The sequence below is a fragment of the Oncorhynchus keta genome, chromosome 5 (assembly GCF_023373465.1).
Source record: "Oncorhynchus keta strain PuntledgeMale-10-30-2019 chromosome 5, Oket_V2, whole genome shotgun sequence".
Classification (NCBI taxonomy): domain Eukaryota; kingdom Metazoa; phylum Chordata; class Actinopteri; order Salmoniformes; family Salmonidae; genus Oncorhynchus; species Oncorhynchus keta.
The window spans coordinates 8,607,457-8,622,382 of NC_068425.1; the positions used below are offsets into that span (position 1 = coordinate 8,607,457).

Below are 14,926 nucleotides of genomic sequence, written 5' to 3' on the forward strand. Positions count from 1 at the left end.
AGTATGTTAGTATAGTTGTGAGTATTTTATCTATGTGCCCTTTTATTTTAGCAAGTGTGTTCAGACCTACATTTATGGCGTGCCTTTGTTGGTTTTTGACTGTATCTTGTAAATCAAGGGGCATCTACAAAGTCTGTATGCACTTGATGCTTGTGGTGTGGGTGTGTTTGTGTTTTCAGTACACATAGTGTGTGTGTGTGTGTGTGTGTGTGTGTGTGTGTGTGTGTGTGTGTGTGTGTGTGTGTGTGTGTGTGTGTGTGTGTGTGTGTGTGTGTGTGTGTGTGTGTGTGTGTGTGCCTAAGTGACTGTGCGGGTGTGTTTTTTTTTTTTTTACATAAAAAAAACAAACTTTTTTACAATACAAATTCTGATGTATGTGCAAATATGCACATGTGCGGACGAGTGGGTGTGTTTGTTTTTAATATGCTTGGTGGGTGTGTGACTTGGTGTGTTATGTGTGGGCGTCTGGGCGTGTGTTTATGATTATGGGCTATGGAATGCTCCTCACTGTTTTTTCCTTCCACCGGGAGGACGGCCGGGTCCTCCAGCCCTGCTGAGATTGTCCCATCATGCATCGGTGAGCCACCGGTGGGGGGGGGGGGCGCTCTAGGGACCTTTCCAATGCTAAACAGACGGCCTGATGGGAATGGGAGGCGAGCCTGCCAAGGCGACATGCATGCCTGTGTAACAGCTCTCTGTGAAAATCGCACCTCCTCTGTGTATGCATGTGTGTATGGTTGTGTAGATTTTACCCCTATGTAAAATTATCTGAGGTTGTGGGTTTTATGCAATTGAGCCCGGACTTGGCACGGGAAGTTTTTTTTCTTCTACATTTGTAGTTCCTTATTTGTAAAGTCTACAGTATGAAAGTAAAGTTTTGAATATTGTAGTTGTGTTTGTTTATTAAATGGTGAGGTGATACTGTAGAGCAGAGTTCTCCAATAGGCGGCCTGCCGGTGATTTTTCTTTTGCCCCCAAGGTTTCTGAGCAAAATAAAAAAGAGAATAAATAAATATACACTACCAGTAAAAAGTATGAACACACTATACTCATTCAAATCAAATCAAATCAAATCAAATCAAATTTATTTATATAGCCCTTCGTACATCAGCTGATATCTCAAAGTGCTGTACAGAAACCCAGCCTAAAACCCCAAACAGCAAACAATGCAGGTGTAAAAGCACCTGGGATTTTCTTTATTTTTACTACTTTTTACATTGTATAATAATACTGAAGACATCAAAACTATGAAATAACACATATGGAATCATGTAGTCACCAAGAAAGTGTTAAACAAATCAAAATATATTTGAGATTTGAGATTCTCCATAGTAGCCACCCTTTGCCTTGATGGGGGCTTTGCACACTCTTGGCATTCTCTCAACCAGCTTCATGAGGTAGTCACCTGGAATACATTTCAATTAACAGGTGTGCTTTGTTAAAAGTGAATTTGTAGAATTTCGAATCAAATCACATCAAATGTATTTGTCACATACACATGGTTAGCAGATGTTAATGCGAGTGTAGCGAAATGCTTGTGCTTCTAGTTCCGACAATGCAGTAATAACCAAAAAACAAAAAACTGCATAGTTTCCTAGGAACGCGAAGCGAGGCGGCCATCTCTGGAAGTCATTTCTTTCCTTCTTAATGCTTTTTTTTGCCAATCATTTGTGTTGTGACAAGATAGGGGTGGTATATAGAAGATTTGGTAAAAGACCAAGTCCATATTATGGCAAGAACAGCTCAAATAAGCAAAGAGAAACTACAGACCATAATTACTTTAAGACATGAAGGTCAGCCAATCCAGAAAAAGTATAGAACTTTGAAAGTTTCTTGAAGTGCAGTCGCAAAAACCATCAAGCGCTTTTTTGGTCTGATGAGTCCAAATTTCAGATTTTTGGTTCCAACCGTTGTGTAGACGCAGAGTAGGTGAACGGATGATCTCCGCATGTGGGGTTCCTACCGTGAAGCATGGAGGAGGAGGTGTGGGGTGCTTTGCTGGTGACACTGTCAGTGATTTATTTAGAATTCAAGGCATACTTAACCAGAATTCTGCAGCGATATGCCATCCCATCTGGTTTGCGCTTCGTGGGACTATCATTTGTTTTTCAACAGGACAATGACCCAACACACCTCCAGGCTGTGTAAGGGCTATTTGACTAAGAAGGAGAGTGATGGAATGCTGCATCAGAAGATCGAGCCTCCACAATCACCCAAGCTCAACCCAATTATGATGGTTTGGGATGAGTTGGACCACAGAGTGAAGGAAAAGCCGCCGACAAGTGCTCGGCATATGTTGGAACTCATTCAAGACTGTTGGAAAAAATATATATACAAAAGTATGTGGACACCCCTTCAAATGAGTGGATTCGGCTATTTCAGCCACACCCGTTGCTGACAGGTATATAAAATCAAGCACACAGCCATGCAATCTCCATAGACAAACATTGACAGTAGAATGGCCTTACTGAAGAGGTTAGTGACTTTCAACGTGGCACTGTCATAGGATGCCACCTTTCCAACAAGTCAGTTTGTCAACTTTCTGCCCTTGTCGAGCTTCCCCGGTCAACTGTAAGTGCTGTTATTGTGAAGTGGAAACATCTAGGATCAATAAAGGCTCAGCCGTGAAGTAGCAGGCCACACAAGCTCACAGAATGGGACCACCGAGTGCTGAAAATAAAAATCAGCTTTCCTCAGTTGCAACCCTCAGCTTCATGAAATGGGTTTCCATGGCCGAGCAGCCGCACACAAGCTTAAGATTACCATGCGCAATGCCAAGCGTAGGCTGGAGTGGTGTACAGCACGCCACCATGGGACTCTGGAGCAGTGGAAATGCCTTCTCTGGACTGATGAATCACGCTTCACAATCTGCCAGTCCAACGGACTAATCTGGGTTTGGCGGATTCCAGGAGAATGCTACCTACCCCAATGCATAGTGCCAACTGTAAAGAATAATGGTCTGAGGCTGTTTTTCATAGTTAAGGCTCGGCCCCTGGCCTGCACAGTCAACCCCATCAAACACCTTTGGGATGAATTGGAATGCTGACTGCGAGCCAGACCTAATCACCCAACATCAGAGCCCGACCTCACTAATGCTCTTGTGGCTGAATGGAATAAAGTCCCCACAGCAATGTTCCAACATCTATGTAATTTTCGTTATTGGACATAAAATGCCAGGAAATTATATTGAAAGTACATTTACATTTGAGTAATTTAGCACACTCTCTTATCCGAAATTACTTACAGTAGTGAGCTCCAAGTGATTATAATTTTTTTAATCTGTTCCCAAGTATACCAATGTGTAAATAGAGGGATATGTGATCATACCCCGATGTTACCAAGGCATGAAATGATTGTGTTTTTGTAAAATACCGTATCTGTTAAGGATTCTTGTGGTCAATTTGCAGTGTATAAATTATTTAGAGCTATGTCCCGGCACCCCGACCAAGGAGAAATCAGCCCACGGCTGAATGTAATTGGGGACCCCTGCCGTGGAGGCCTATCCTTGAATGAAATGTTGCGGGAGAGATCTTCAAAGGAGAGATATACAGGAACCAAAATTGATGACATGAGTATAATGGAGGACAGAGAGTTATTCAGTTAGGACCTTTCGAAACCTCCCGCAAGTCAATTTACCCACAATCAGTGTCTGTACAACATGTACACACTTGCGTACATTCAAACACACCTTCTCTCTTTGTCACAGGTCTGTAGCAAACGTGCTCCCTGGCACTTTCACTCTTCCTCATTGTCAATGTTTGGGATGTCTGTCCTCTATAGAGCTCTCTCTCTCTCTCTCTCTCTCTCTCTCTCTCTCTCTCTCTCTCTCTCTCTCTCTCTCTCTCTCTCTCTCTCTCTCTCTCTCTCTCTCTCTCTCTCTCTCTCTCTCTCTCTCTCTCTCTCTCTCTCTCTCTCTCTCTCTCTCTCTCTCTCTCTCTCTCTCTCTCTCTCTCTCTCTCTCTCTCTCTCTCTCTCTCTCTCTCTCTCTCTCTCTCTCTCTCTCTCTCTCTCTCTCACCTGCTGTGCTTCTCCCACCCCACCCTATATTCCCTGACCATTCTATTCTTTCACATGGTAAACTAACTCTTCCTTGCCCCTCCTATGAGACAATGCTATGGTCTCACCCCCCCCACACACACACCTTCAGACCAATAGAGTCTCCTGATCAGTCTTAAAGGCCCTTCCCATTTGACCCCACAAGCGCAAAGCTGTGGGCTTGAGGCTTCTAAGCGCCCAGGCCCCTCGTCTTTCTCCCATTGTCCTGTTGGTACCACCACAAGCACAAGCTATATATGTTAGATGCTACCTCAAGGAAAAAGTCAGTAACACAGACATAAACATTCCTTAAGCTTCAGCTGAGCTTTGTTTTTCAAGAATTTCAAATGTTTGTTCCTTTTGGAGTATTTGCTATGTGAGGTCTGGAGCATGTGGAGGGAAGACCACCCCTGAAGGGAAGAATAACAACAGATGAATGGGTGCAACCATATTGTCTCCTCGCCACTCACCCATCTTCCCCTCCCCTGTCGTCATGGCGTCAGCCAATGAGGTGCTTGGGAGTTGGCGGTCAGTGTTGTCTAGGTTCATTTAATTTAACAGTTGGTGTGGGTGTGGGGCCGATAGTTGAGGGGGGTTGAAGGGGCAAATGTGAGTTAAGTGTTGGGTGGGGGAGTATGTAGATGTGGGGGTTGGGTGGATGGTTACGTCTATTGATGTATTGATTTGCGGGACAGGGACTTTGATGGATGAAAAAGGGTTTTCGCCGAGGAGGAAAAGTACCAGGAGCTTGGTGGCCTTGGTAGTTCTGCTCACTGCACCATCCCACATTCTCCCCTAACCCCCCAGACCAGCCCGCCCCCATCACACCAGGCCTAAATCTCAATTCAAAGGCTCACCCATCCCCCCTCACAAATAGCCTACCGTGGGTGGTGAAGCCTGAAGCTCGGCCATGATCTTGGCTGTTGATTTGGTGGCTTTCACAAGTTTACCCAAAATGGCCAAAACTATTTGTTTTCAAGACTTTGTGGTGGCCTTCGAGTAACTGAACCATTCTATGTGGCTAAAGAGTCGTTAGTGCCTTAATGGTTACAGCACATTCAACCCATTGCTGAACTACCATCCAACCGTGTTGCACAAGAAACAGGAACATCATCACCACAATGCCCTGAAACCTTTCGGAATGTTGCTGCTCTTGAAAACAACCTGTGCCGTGTTTGTATTGGGTGGCTTTATGGTAATATATGTGTAGAATGTCATTTACCTGAGGCCCATGAGCTTAGATTTGCCCTTCCATGTGTTTTGTCGTGCAGAGCCCGAGAGGCGAGGCAGGGAATTTTTATTGGGTTGTGTCTCTCCTGGGTGTGGAAACTAGGGTTCAGAGGTCACCAGGGGATTGCCACATATTAACCCTTTACAAACCAGCAGAGCAGTGAGCTGCCCCTCCCGTATGACCCCTGGTGCCCGTTCTCTCCTCTACACACACACCAAACACACACACACAACCTCTCACATAGATCATTAGAGCTCCCTCTAGAGTTTCAATCAGGACGCTGGCAACCAATTCCCAGCTCTGTGTTTCAGTTGCCCTTAGGCACACAGATCTAGCATCAGCTTACCCTCTAAAATCTGGTGGTAGATGCAACCTTACATCTAGGAGTGACGTCATCCTACTCCCAGACAGAGATCCTAAGGGGTTAAATCAGGAAAATTTGATAGGCTACTAATACCTACCTGCTACCCCTCCCTGTCCTCTTTTCTCTCCTCTCTATATTCCCCTGATCTCCTCCACTTTGCCTTCTCTGTGGCCAAATCTTTGAATACATCTGTGAGTACTACTTTGGTACTGAGTGGTTCAATATATAAGTTATTCAGCTTGTTTGTTTATTCTTGTATTTTGGGGAACCTTGATGTTGTTATGGCAGTTGTCCTCCCCCTGCTCCAGTTCTTTCTCTCTCACTCCTATTTGTGCCTTGTGACACTCTGTCCCTTTCTCGCATGCGTTCCCCCGCAGTCAACTCTCTCTCGCTTAATGCCAACCTCACACACTCTCTCCCTCTAATATACTCTGTTTAATAGTTTGACTCTCTCTCTCTCTCTCTCTCTCTCTCTCTCTCTCTCTCTCTCTCTCTCTCTCTCTCTCTCTCTCTCTCTCTGAGTCCAGGCCAGCAACAGGCAGCGGGATATGCAAGCTGGCAGATGCTGATGAGCTGAGACACACACACACACACACACACACACACACACACACACACACACACACACACACACACACACACACACACACACACACACACACACACACACACACACACACACACACACACACACACACGCACACTTTCAGCGTTGCTCATGTGTACTGAACCAGGATGTTTAAGCCTGAAACACAAGACTGCCAACCGTGTGTGTCTGTCTTTCTTTCTTGACAGCTTGTCATAACTTTCAATGGAGCATTGGCAAAAAGTACAATGGAGCTCATCGTTTTTTTTTATGGTCACAGACTTCTCAGTTGAGAGGCTCAAAGTATTGGAGTTGTACATATATAAAATATATGGAGTAGTGACACCGATGCTCTTTCCTCTCACAGTTGCTGCAGGCAAACTGTGATACACTGGTATTTTATGATGCTGAACTGCGAACCAGAGAACACAATCATGCTGCTGATTCAATGAAATAAAGAATGACGTTTTACCAGTTTGCTAAATTTCCATGTAGGTTTACAATAAAAAATATTCCGAATTGGATGGTTAATTGAGTAATAATGCCCGAGAAACTGGTGTATGGAGGATATATTTAGAACACAACCCAGTCATTAGTTCTAAATGTTCTATTGCCATACTGGCTGGCAACGTTCTTATCCCTTGCTTGCTAGCTAGCCAACTACGGCTAACTTACAGTCATGTCAAGAAATGCAGCCAGAATAACAGCAAAGTAACTGCATTTGCATTCTAGTGACAGTTATTTGGATACATCCATAACAATGAGCTAATGAGGCACGATTTTGCCTGGCATAAAAAAAGTGGTCACTCATCAGGACGCTGTTGTTCAGAGGAACTAGACAACAACAAAATAACTTCAAACTGGAAGCTGGAAAGACTGCAAACTAGCTGCACTTTGTTTCATTTTACATTTTGTCAATTGACAGTTGGTTATATCTATAAAAAATTATGCCAGCTGATTCATGATTTAGACTGGCTGAGAAACGCAGCCTGCTTGTCTGTCTTGTCCCGACTCCCGACACGTTCATTATTATGGGACAGCTGGAGATCGAATTTCAATATTGAAAAATGTTGCAAATGTTGGAGAGACAGCGAGGTTCATACAAATCTCCGCTGTTGAAAACTAAATGTTAGTCTAAAAGAAATCTAAGATAATGTCTAGATGCTTTTTATAGTGGAGATCAAGTATATAAATTGCCTGGCTGGGGAGATGAGACAGTGGATTACGCAGTCAGATGGAACAGAGTAAATAGGCATTTTAATGTCATAGATTTAGCCGGTGGTAACTTGTGGAATAGACACCGGCTGGAATGAGGTTTCATCCAATCAGCATTCAGGATTAGAACCACCCATTGTATAATATAGTATAACCACACAACAGGTAATAGTTTAACCAAATCCATTTGACTGCATAAAATATGTAAATGTTTTACAGGATTGTTTGAGTTGAATATTTTCGAATAGTATTTCTCTCTCTTTCTTTCTCTCTCTTTCTCTCTTTCACTCTCTCTTTCTCTCTTTCACTCTCTCCTAGGACCAGGAAACTCCAGATCAGAAACATTCCTCCACACCTGCAGTGGGAGGTGAGTGCCCCTGGTTTGACCAGGACATAGTTTCACCATATCAAAATGTATCAATGGTCCGTTAGTGTCTCTCGACCAGTTAGTGTTACTTGGAGATGGAAAAGCATAGATTAGTCCCTGCGACAACAAAGGTAAGTAATCAGAAAAAACATGTTCCGAACAGAATGTTCTGTGTAGCCGTCTGGGATGTGAGTGAGTTAAGGGGGTAAAAGGCATTTAGATTAACTATGGCTGCGGGCATGAGAGTGTGTGTTCGTATGTGCATTTGTGTCTTTATTGTGTGTGTCTGTGTGAGTGTGTGCTGGCGTGGGCTTCGAGCGGCGCACGCTGCCGCTGACAGCTGGACGAAGACAGGCCACATGTCTCTGCTAAGGCGGGGTTCTTTTGCTTTCTCTCTCTCTCTCTCTCTCTCTCCCTCCCTCTCTTTCTTTCGACTCTCCGTCCTGACGGGCGCTCTCGTGCAGCGCAGCGTGTAACTTCCCTAGCTGGCCACACGAGGGTAACGTTTCTCCACTCATGTTATAGCCCTGCACGTGAGCCACAGTAAAAAAAAAAGAGGCCCAATGTCAGAGGTAGAAACAGCAGGGAAGTCAAACCAAGCTTCTGGACGGCCACATATGCCATTCATCCAAGCGACATACAGTAGTGGGTGCCACAATTATACGTATGGGTGGTCCGGGAAATCAAACCCATTATCCTGGCATTGCAAGCACCATGCTCTACCAACAGAGCCACACACAGGACATCAGTGTCTGATTTAGACCAGGGAAGCATCTCTCTCCAGTCAGTAACACTAATTAGTTAAGTGGCAGGTTGAAATGATGCAGACACTTTGACCCTTGAGGACTGGAAATGCTTTGCACTGATGTAGCAAGTGAGACAAATAAGAGAACATTGGAGAAACACAGTTTAGGTGCAAATGTTGTAACACAACTATAATGTAATCGTGTTCTCCCCTCCCTAGGTGCTGGATGGTCTGCTGGCCCAATATGGAACCGTTGAGAACTGCGAACAAGGTAAGATACTGAAGTTACCTCTGGGAAAAATAGAGTTATTCTGTCCTTGTCATAACCAGTCAGACTCCGCTCTGAACATCTCACCTGCAAATCCAATGATAAGGCTTCCTTTACACACTCACAGGGCGAGATTATAATGAGATTCACAGTAACTCTTTGCACTTTGCTCAATGCTTTTGCACCGCAAAAATGTCACTCACTGTTTTCTATCCCTGAGACCTGACCGGATCTGCTTACATATCCATCTGAGCTACAAAACAAAAGCATATTCATAAAGCGTCTCAGAATAGGAGTGCTGATCTAGGATCAGGTCCTACCTGTCCAGGTAATTTTAGTCATTAAGATCTAAGAGGCACTCCTACTCTGAGGCGCTTGACATTCCTTCTGTCGTCCAAGCACCTCTCTTCGTGAATACAGCTCATTAAGAAATAGCTTGAGTCTACCGGAAACACTGCGAGAGGGAAGTCTTTATGTCAGTGGTAAATCACTGCTTCTCAGTCCTTCTCTGTCAGCGAATCAGGTTTGATCAATGGGATATCCCATGCTCTGTCATAGGTCAATCAATATCAATAACTCTCAGTGCACAACTGTTCAGGAAATGGAAAGGAGGTGGGTTTATAGCCTCTGACTTATGCAATCTCCCCTCCTCTCTCTCCTCTCTCTCTCTCCTTGCGTCTCTCTCTCGTCCCCTCTCCTCTCACTCTGGCTGCTTTTCTTAGTGAACACAGACAGTGAGACTGCGGTGGTCAACGTCACATATGGAACTCGGGAACATGCCAGACAGTAAGTCTCCCATAGTACATAATATTTTCTATATCTCTACTTACAAATGTACCCACTCCATATCCTTTCACACCTTGCTCATCTGAATGTTTTTGTGTCCATATAATATAGGCCATTGAGCAGACGCATTTATCCAAAGGGACTTACAGTCATGAGTGCATACATTTGACATCCCAGGACTCAAACACACTATCATGGCATTGCAAGCACCATGCTCTACCAACTTGCTCTACCAATTCTACCTACAGAGGACCGTACGAACAAAGCGTATAGGGTTAAATTATGTCCAAATGTTTTTTCAATATTTGAGCACTCAAATCAAATCGAAGTTTATTTGTCACGTGTGCCGAACACAGCAGTGAAATGCTTACTTACAGGCCCTAACCAACAGTGCAATTTCTAAGTAAAAAAAATAGGTATTAGGTGAACAATAGATAAGTAAAGAATGTGTTTTCAGTCAACTTACCCGTTTAAAAAATAAAAATTACAGTTGACTGAGGCCGCTCTAGCATGGAAGAAATTTAATCAACTGACTTGTTGGAAAGGTGGCATCCTATGATGGTACCACGTTAAAAGTCACTGAGCTCTTCAGTAAGGCCATTCTACTGGCAATGTTTGTCTATGGAGATTGTATGGCTGTGTGCTCAATTTTATACACCTGTCAGCAACGGGTGTGTCTGAAATCCACTAATTTGAATGGGTATCCACATACTTTTGTATATTTAGTGTATATATATATATATATATCACTCGCTTGACCTCTAGTGGCATGATAGTAGGACTGCAGTTGGGGATTGCGCTGCGCTGCAACAAAAATGATCAAAGATATTAAAGATGAACTACACACATAAAACTCATTATAAAAGTGTTTTCAGAAAACCTCATGGATAAATGACACAAACCACAGGAGTTATTTGTTTCTCTTTCGTCATCCTTATAAACGACCATTTCTAGTTTTGTTGATATTGTCGATGTGTGATTAAATGTGAAATGTAACATCCACCTCTTTCTCCCAGGGCTATCCAGAAACTGAACGGCTACGAGTTTGAGAACAATTCCTTGCGCGTCTCCTACATCCCAGATGAGACGTCCGATGTCGACTCCCAACGCGGCCAGGACAACAGTCGTCGCCCCGGTTACGGGTCCCGCGGCCCCCGTGGAGGTTCCCCGGGCTCAGGCATGCCTTCGAAACACCAGCACGCTGATATCCCCCTCCGACTCCTGGTGCCCACCCAATACGTGGGGGCCATCATCGGCAAGGAGGGTGCCACCATCCGCAACATCACCAAACAAACCCAGAGCAAGTGAGTACCAATATGACTTGACCAATATACTGTAAATAACAGATGAGTACCAGAGAACCAGATCAAGTAAGTGCAAGTCACCGGTATGGCCTCTAAAAGAGAACATGTTGCTAGAATAGACCGAGCAAAGTCATTACTGATATGAGGCTTTACATCCCATCTTTGTTAATGTTTTGAAAGTGAGTATGAAAAGGTACTGGGAGCATTGCACAACCCAAAGGGCTTTCAAATGAATTTAAACAAACCAAAAGTGCCCAGCCCACCTGTTTGTGGACACCATACTGTATGGCCAAACTGACTTTCCTGCGTTTTCCGTCCCTGCTAGAATTGACGTCCATCGCAAAGAGAATGCCGGCGCAGCTGAGAAACCAATCAGCATCCACTCCACCCCTGAGGGCTGCTCCTCTGCCTGCCGTATGATCCTGGACATCATGCAACAGGAGGCTAAGGACACCAAGACGTGAGTGCAGTGTCCATTAAGCAGCTGTCAACCCTGCACAGTGTGAAAACTTTAATGTGACCCTCCAGCTATTTTGTAACTTTTCCTATTAAAAAACGGTATCTCCAATTGTGCTAGGGGTGGACGTTTATGCATACAGTTAGGAAATGGTATATTTTGATTTTCTCCTGTGTTTAATCTCATACTGTGTTCTCCTCATCCTCTCAGTGCTGAAGAAGTACCCCTGAAGATCCTGGCTCACAATAACTTTGTAGGCCGACTGATCGGCAAGGAGGGGCGCAACCTGAAAAAAGTGGAGCAAGACACCGACACCAAGATTACCATCTCCCCGTTAGTCACACACATCTAAAAACATACACACACATCTACACACATCATGAAACACACAGGTCCCTGGTTATGTTTACGCAGAGCTGCCACGGTCAATTAGGAAAGATCATGCACCATGTAATTGAAACCTATGACTATATCTAATGACTGAGACTGAATAATTGTACAGTTGTACGGGCCTCCCGAGTGGCACAGCGGTCTAAGGCACTGCTCCACAGTGCTAGCTGTATCACTACAAATCCGGGTTTAATCCCGGGCTGTGTTGCAGCCGGCCGTGACCGGGAGACCCATGAAGCGGTGCACAATTGGCCCAGCCTCGTCCGGGGTAGGGGAGGGTTTGGCTGGCAGGGATGTCCTTGTCCCATCACGCTCTAGTGACTCCTGTGGCGTGCCGGGCGCTGACACGGTCGCCAGGTGTACAGTGTTTCTTCCAACACACTGTTGCGGCTGGCTTCCCGAGTTAAGTGAGCAGTGTGTCAAAAATAGCTTGGTGGGGTTGTGTGTTGGAGGATGCATGGCTCTCGACCGTTGCCTCTCCCAGAGTCTGTATGGGAGTTACAGTGATGGGACTAGACTGTAACTACCAATTGAGGAGAATAAAAGGGGTAAAAAATAGAACTATATGTAGAACTATATGTACTGAGTGGTTTCTTCATTAGTGTAGTCTCCAATGATCACCTATGGTTGATTAACAGCGTTCCTTGTTATTTTTCTCCCTCTGCTCCTCTCCCCTTCTTCTTTCTTATTCTACCCACTCTTCCTGTTTCTTATCTTCCTCCTTTTCCACCTGACCTCTCCCTCTTTCCTCTTCTCCTCCTCTTTCACTTCTCCCACCCTCTCTTCCTTCCCTCCGCACCTGTCTGCAGACTCCAGGACCTGACCGTGTACAACCCAGAGAGGACCATTACAGTGAAGGGACCCATCGAGGCCTGTTGTCTGGCCGAGACAGAGATCATGAAGAAAGTGCGTGAGGCCTATGACAATGACATGGCCGCCATGAATGTGAGTCAATGCTCAATAAAGTTACTGGCCTCCAATTCTCTTCAAAACACAATGGTCTCTCACATAGATCTTTCCCCTGGCCCTGGCACTTTAGGTTTCCCCCTGTATTTGTTGACTTTAATAGCGAGAAATGCACATACAGTCATTGTCACATGCACTCAAACTATCATGCACTCTCAGTTCAGTTCCTTTGGCACTTACCTGCTTCTTGTCTCCAGCAACAGACTCATCTGATTCCCGGATTGAACCTTGGAGCGCTTGGACTTTTCCCCCCTTCCGGTTCCATGCCCCCTCCCCCACCAGGCAACTCTGCATCCCCCTACGGCTCCTTTGGGGTAAGTTCACAGGCTTCTATCTAAGCTTGTTGGGTTCCAGTCATTGAGCTTTAGCTCAGTTTGCTGTGTTTTCAAACGCTGATGCTAGCTCTCACAAACATTACCTCGGTCTGCCTCAGGGTTGGGTTGTGGTGTGGTAATAACCTCTAGATCAGCGGGGTCAGATATTGGTTGGGCTGTGGTCATGTTGTGATACAGTTGTAAATTTCATGTCACCCTACAGGCCCCTGAGCAGGAGACAGTCCATGTGTACATCCCGGCCCAGGCAGTAGGAGCTATTATTGGCAAGAAGGGACAGCATATAAAACAGCTGAGCCGTTTCGCTGGAGCATCAATCAAGGTGAGAAATTTACTAGGATACACAGGCGGCAGGGTAGCCTAGTGGTTAGAGCGTTAACCGAAAGGTTGCGAGTTCAAACCTCCGAGCTGACAAGGTCGTTCTGCCCCTGAACAGGCAGTTAACCCACTGTTCCTAGGCCGTCATTGAAAATAAGACTTTGTTCTTAACTGACTTGCCTGGTTAAATAAAGGTAATATAAAAATTAAAAATAAAACATTTGCTCACACAAGGAGTGAATGTCAATTGGTCAATGAGGAAAGATAATACACCAAGCTAATGTAAATAGTGCATTTCATCACCGCTCTGAAACTGATTTGAAAAAACAATGACTTTTTGAGACACCGATACTTGTACTTATCATGTCTCTATAAAGGACGTTACACTGCTTGTTTAGCGGGTAACACTTCCTTCTGATTCGGCTCAAACTCAGGACCTCTGCCTTGCTAGCACACGTGACCGCCCTCTTGAAGCATCTTGCCAGTCGGCGCCATGCGAAAAGCTCGCTATTCGCTGGCACAAGTGGGGAGACTTCAGGCTGAGGAGTCCGTTTTGCATGTTCCCATGTGCTACAGACCTCTATCTATGTGGTTTAAGTTGACCTTCATATCTTTTCCCCTGCCAGATTGCCCCAGCTGAGGCTCCAGACTCCAAGATGCGAATGGTCATTGTAACCGGCCCACCTGAGGCCCAGTTCAAGGTACAGTAGAATGGGAGCATGATAAGACAATCTCTTTTTCAGCTTCTGTTTTTCATCGTGTTCAGAACTGGGAGCCCTCTTCTTGGTGTTTGCATCTTTTGTTGTGTGTGTGGTCTCTGCTTGCCTGTCCTGCCTTCTCATCCTTCATCCGTTTCCTCTCCTCCAACCTGTGTTTCCCTACTTTTAGCCTTACACTCTTCCTCTCCTTCATGCTCTCTTTTTTTCCCTCCAAATCCCTGTTGAAGTCACACGTCAAGCCATGGGCATAGTTACTTTTTGATGTCAAACTCTCTTTGTTGCCACCTCAGGCTCAGGGCAGGATTTATGGCAAACTGAAGGAGGAAAACTTCTTTGGGCCGAAGGAGGAAGTGAAGCTGGAGACGCACATCAAGGTAGCTGCTGCCGCTGCCGGCCGAGTCATCGGAAAAGGCGGAAAGACGGTGAGTGTAAAGGGTCTTCTCTAGGTCCTTTGCATCCCTTTCTCTTTTTGTACCCTGTGTTACAATCAATTATTTTCCTCTATGTCCTTTGTGGCCATCCTCTCCTGAGCTAGAATAACCGAGCATAGGACCACTAATCACGATAAACAGTCATGTTAGTTTTTATCTAAGTGCAAATCACTAACATAACCTTCTTTATTCCTCAGGTGAATGAGCTACAGAACCTCACTGCAGCTGAGGTGGTGGTCCCTCGCGAACAGACCCCAGACGAGAATGACCAGGTTATTGTCAAGATCATCGGCCACTTCTACGCAAGCCAGGTGAGGATCTCCTAGTCCTCATTCTCTTTCATAAGCTGCCTATAGGAGTTGGCTATATAGAACCTACCAAGATTTGAAGAGGCCCCAACCTCTCCTCATCA

General features: G+C 45.0%; 1 protein-coding gene across 3 annotated transcripts in view; it reads left to right on the forward strand.

Moving 5' to 3' along the window:
• The window catches only part of LOC118384437 (insulin-like growth factor 2 mRNA-binding protein 1), a 60,161-nt gene that overhangs the window by 39,287 nt on the left and 5,948 nt on the right, over positions 1-14,926 (forward strand). The window contains exons 3-14 of one of the 3 annotated variants that reach the window (XM_035770983.2): positions 7,750-7,798; positions 8,763-8,814; positions 9,543-9,597; positions 10,614-10,901; positions 11,227-11,361; positions 11,569-11,691; positions 12,558-12,693; positions 12,912-13,028; positions 13,252-13,368; positions 13,991-14,065; positions 14,374-14,505; positions 14,712-14,825. In XM_035770983.2, the coding sequence (XP_035626876.1) occupies positions 7,750-7,798; positions 8,763-8,814; positions 9,543-9,597; positions 10,614-10,901; positions 11,227-11,361; positions 11,569-11,691; positions 12,558-12,693; positions 12,912-13,028; positions 13,252-13,368; positions 13,991-14,065; positions 14,374-14,505; positions 14,712-14,825 (1,393 nt within the window). Of the gene's footprint in view, positions 1-7,749; positions 7,799-8,762; positions 8,815-9,533; positions 9,598-10,613; positions 10,902-11,226; positions 11,362-11,568; positions 11,692-12,557; positions 12,694-12,911; positions 13,029-13,251; positions 13,369-13,990; positions 14,066-14,373; positions 14,506-14,711; positions 14,826-14,926 lie in introns of all 3 variants that reach the window. The other 2 variants (XM_035770981.2, XM_035770982.2) reach the window with 2 other exon arrangements.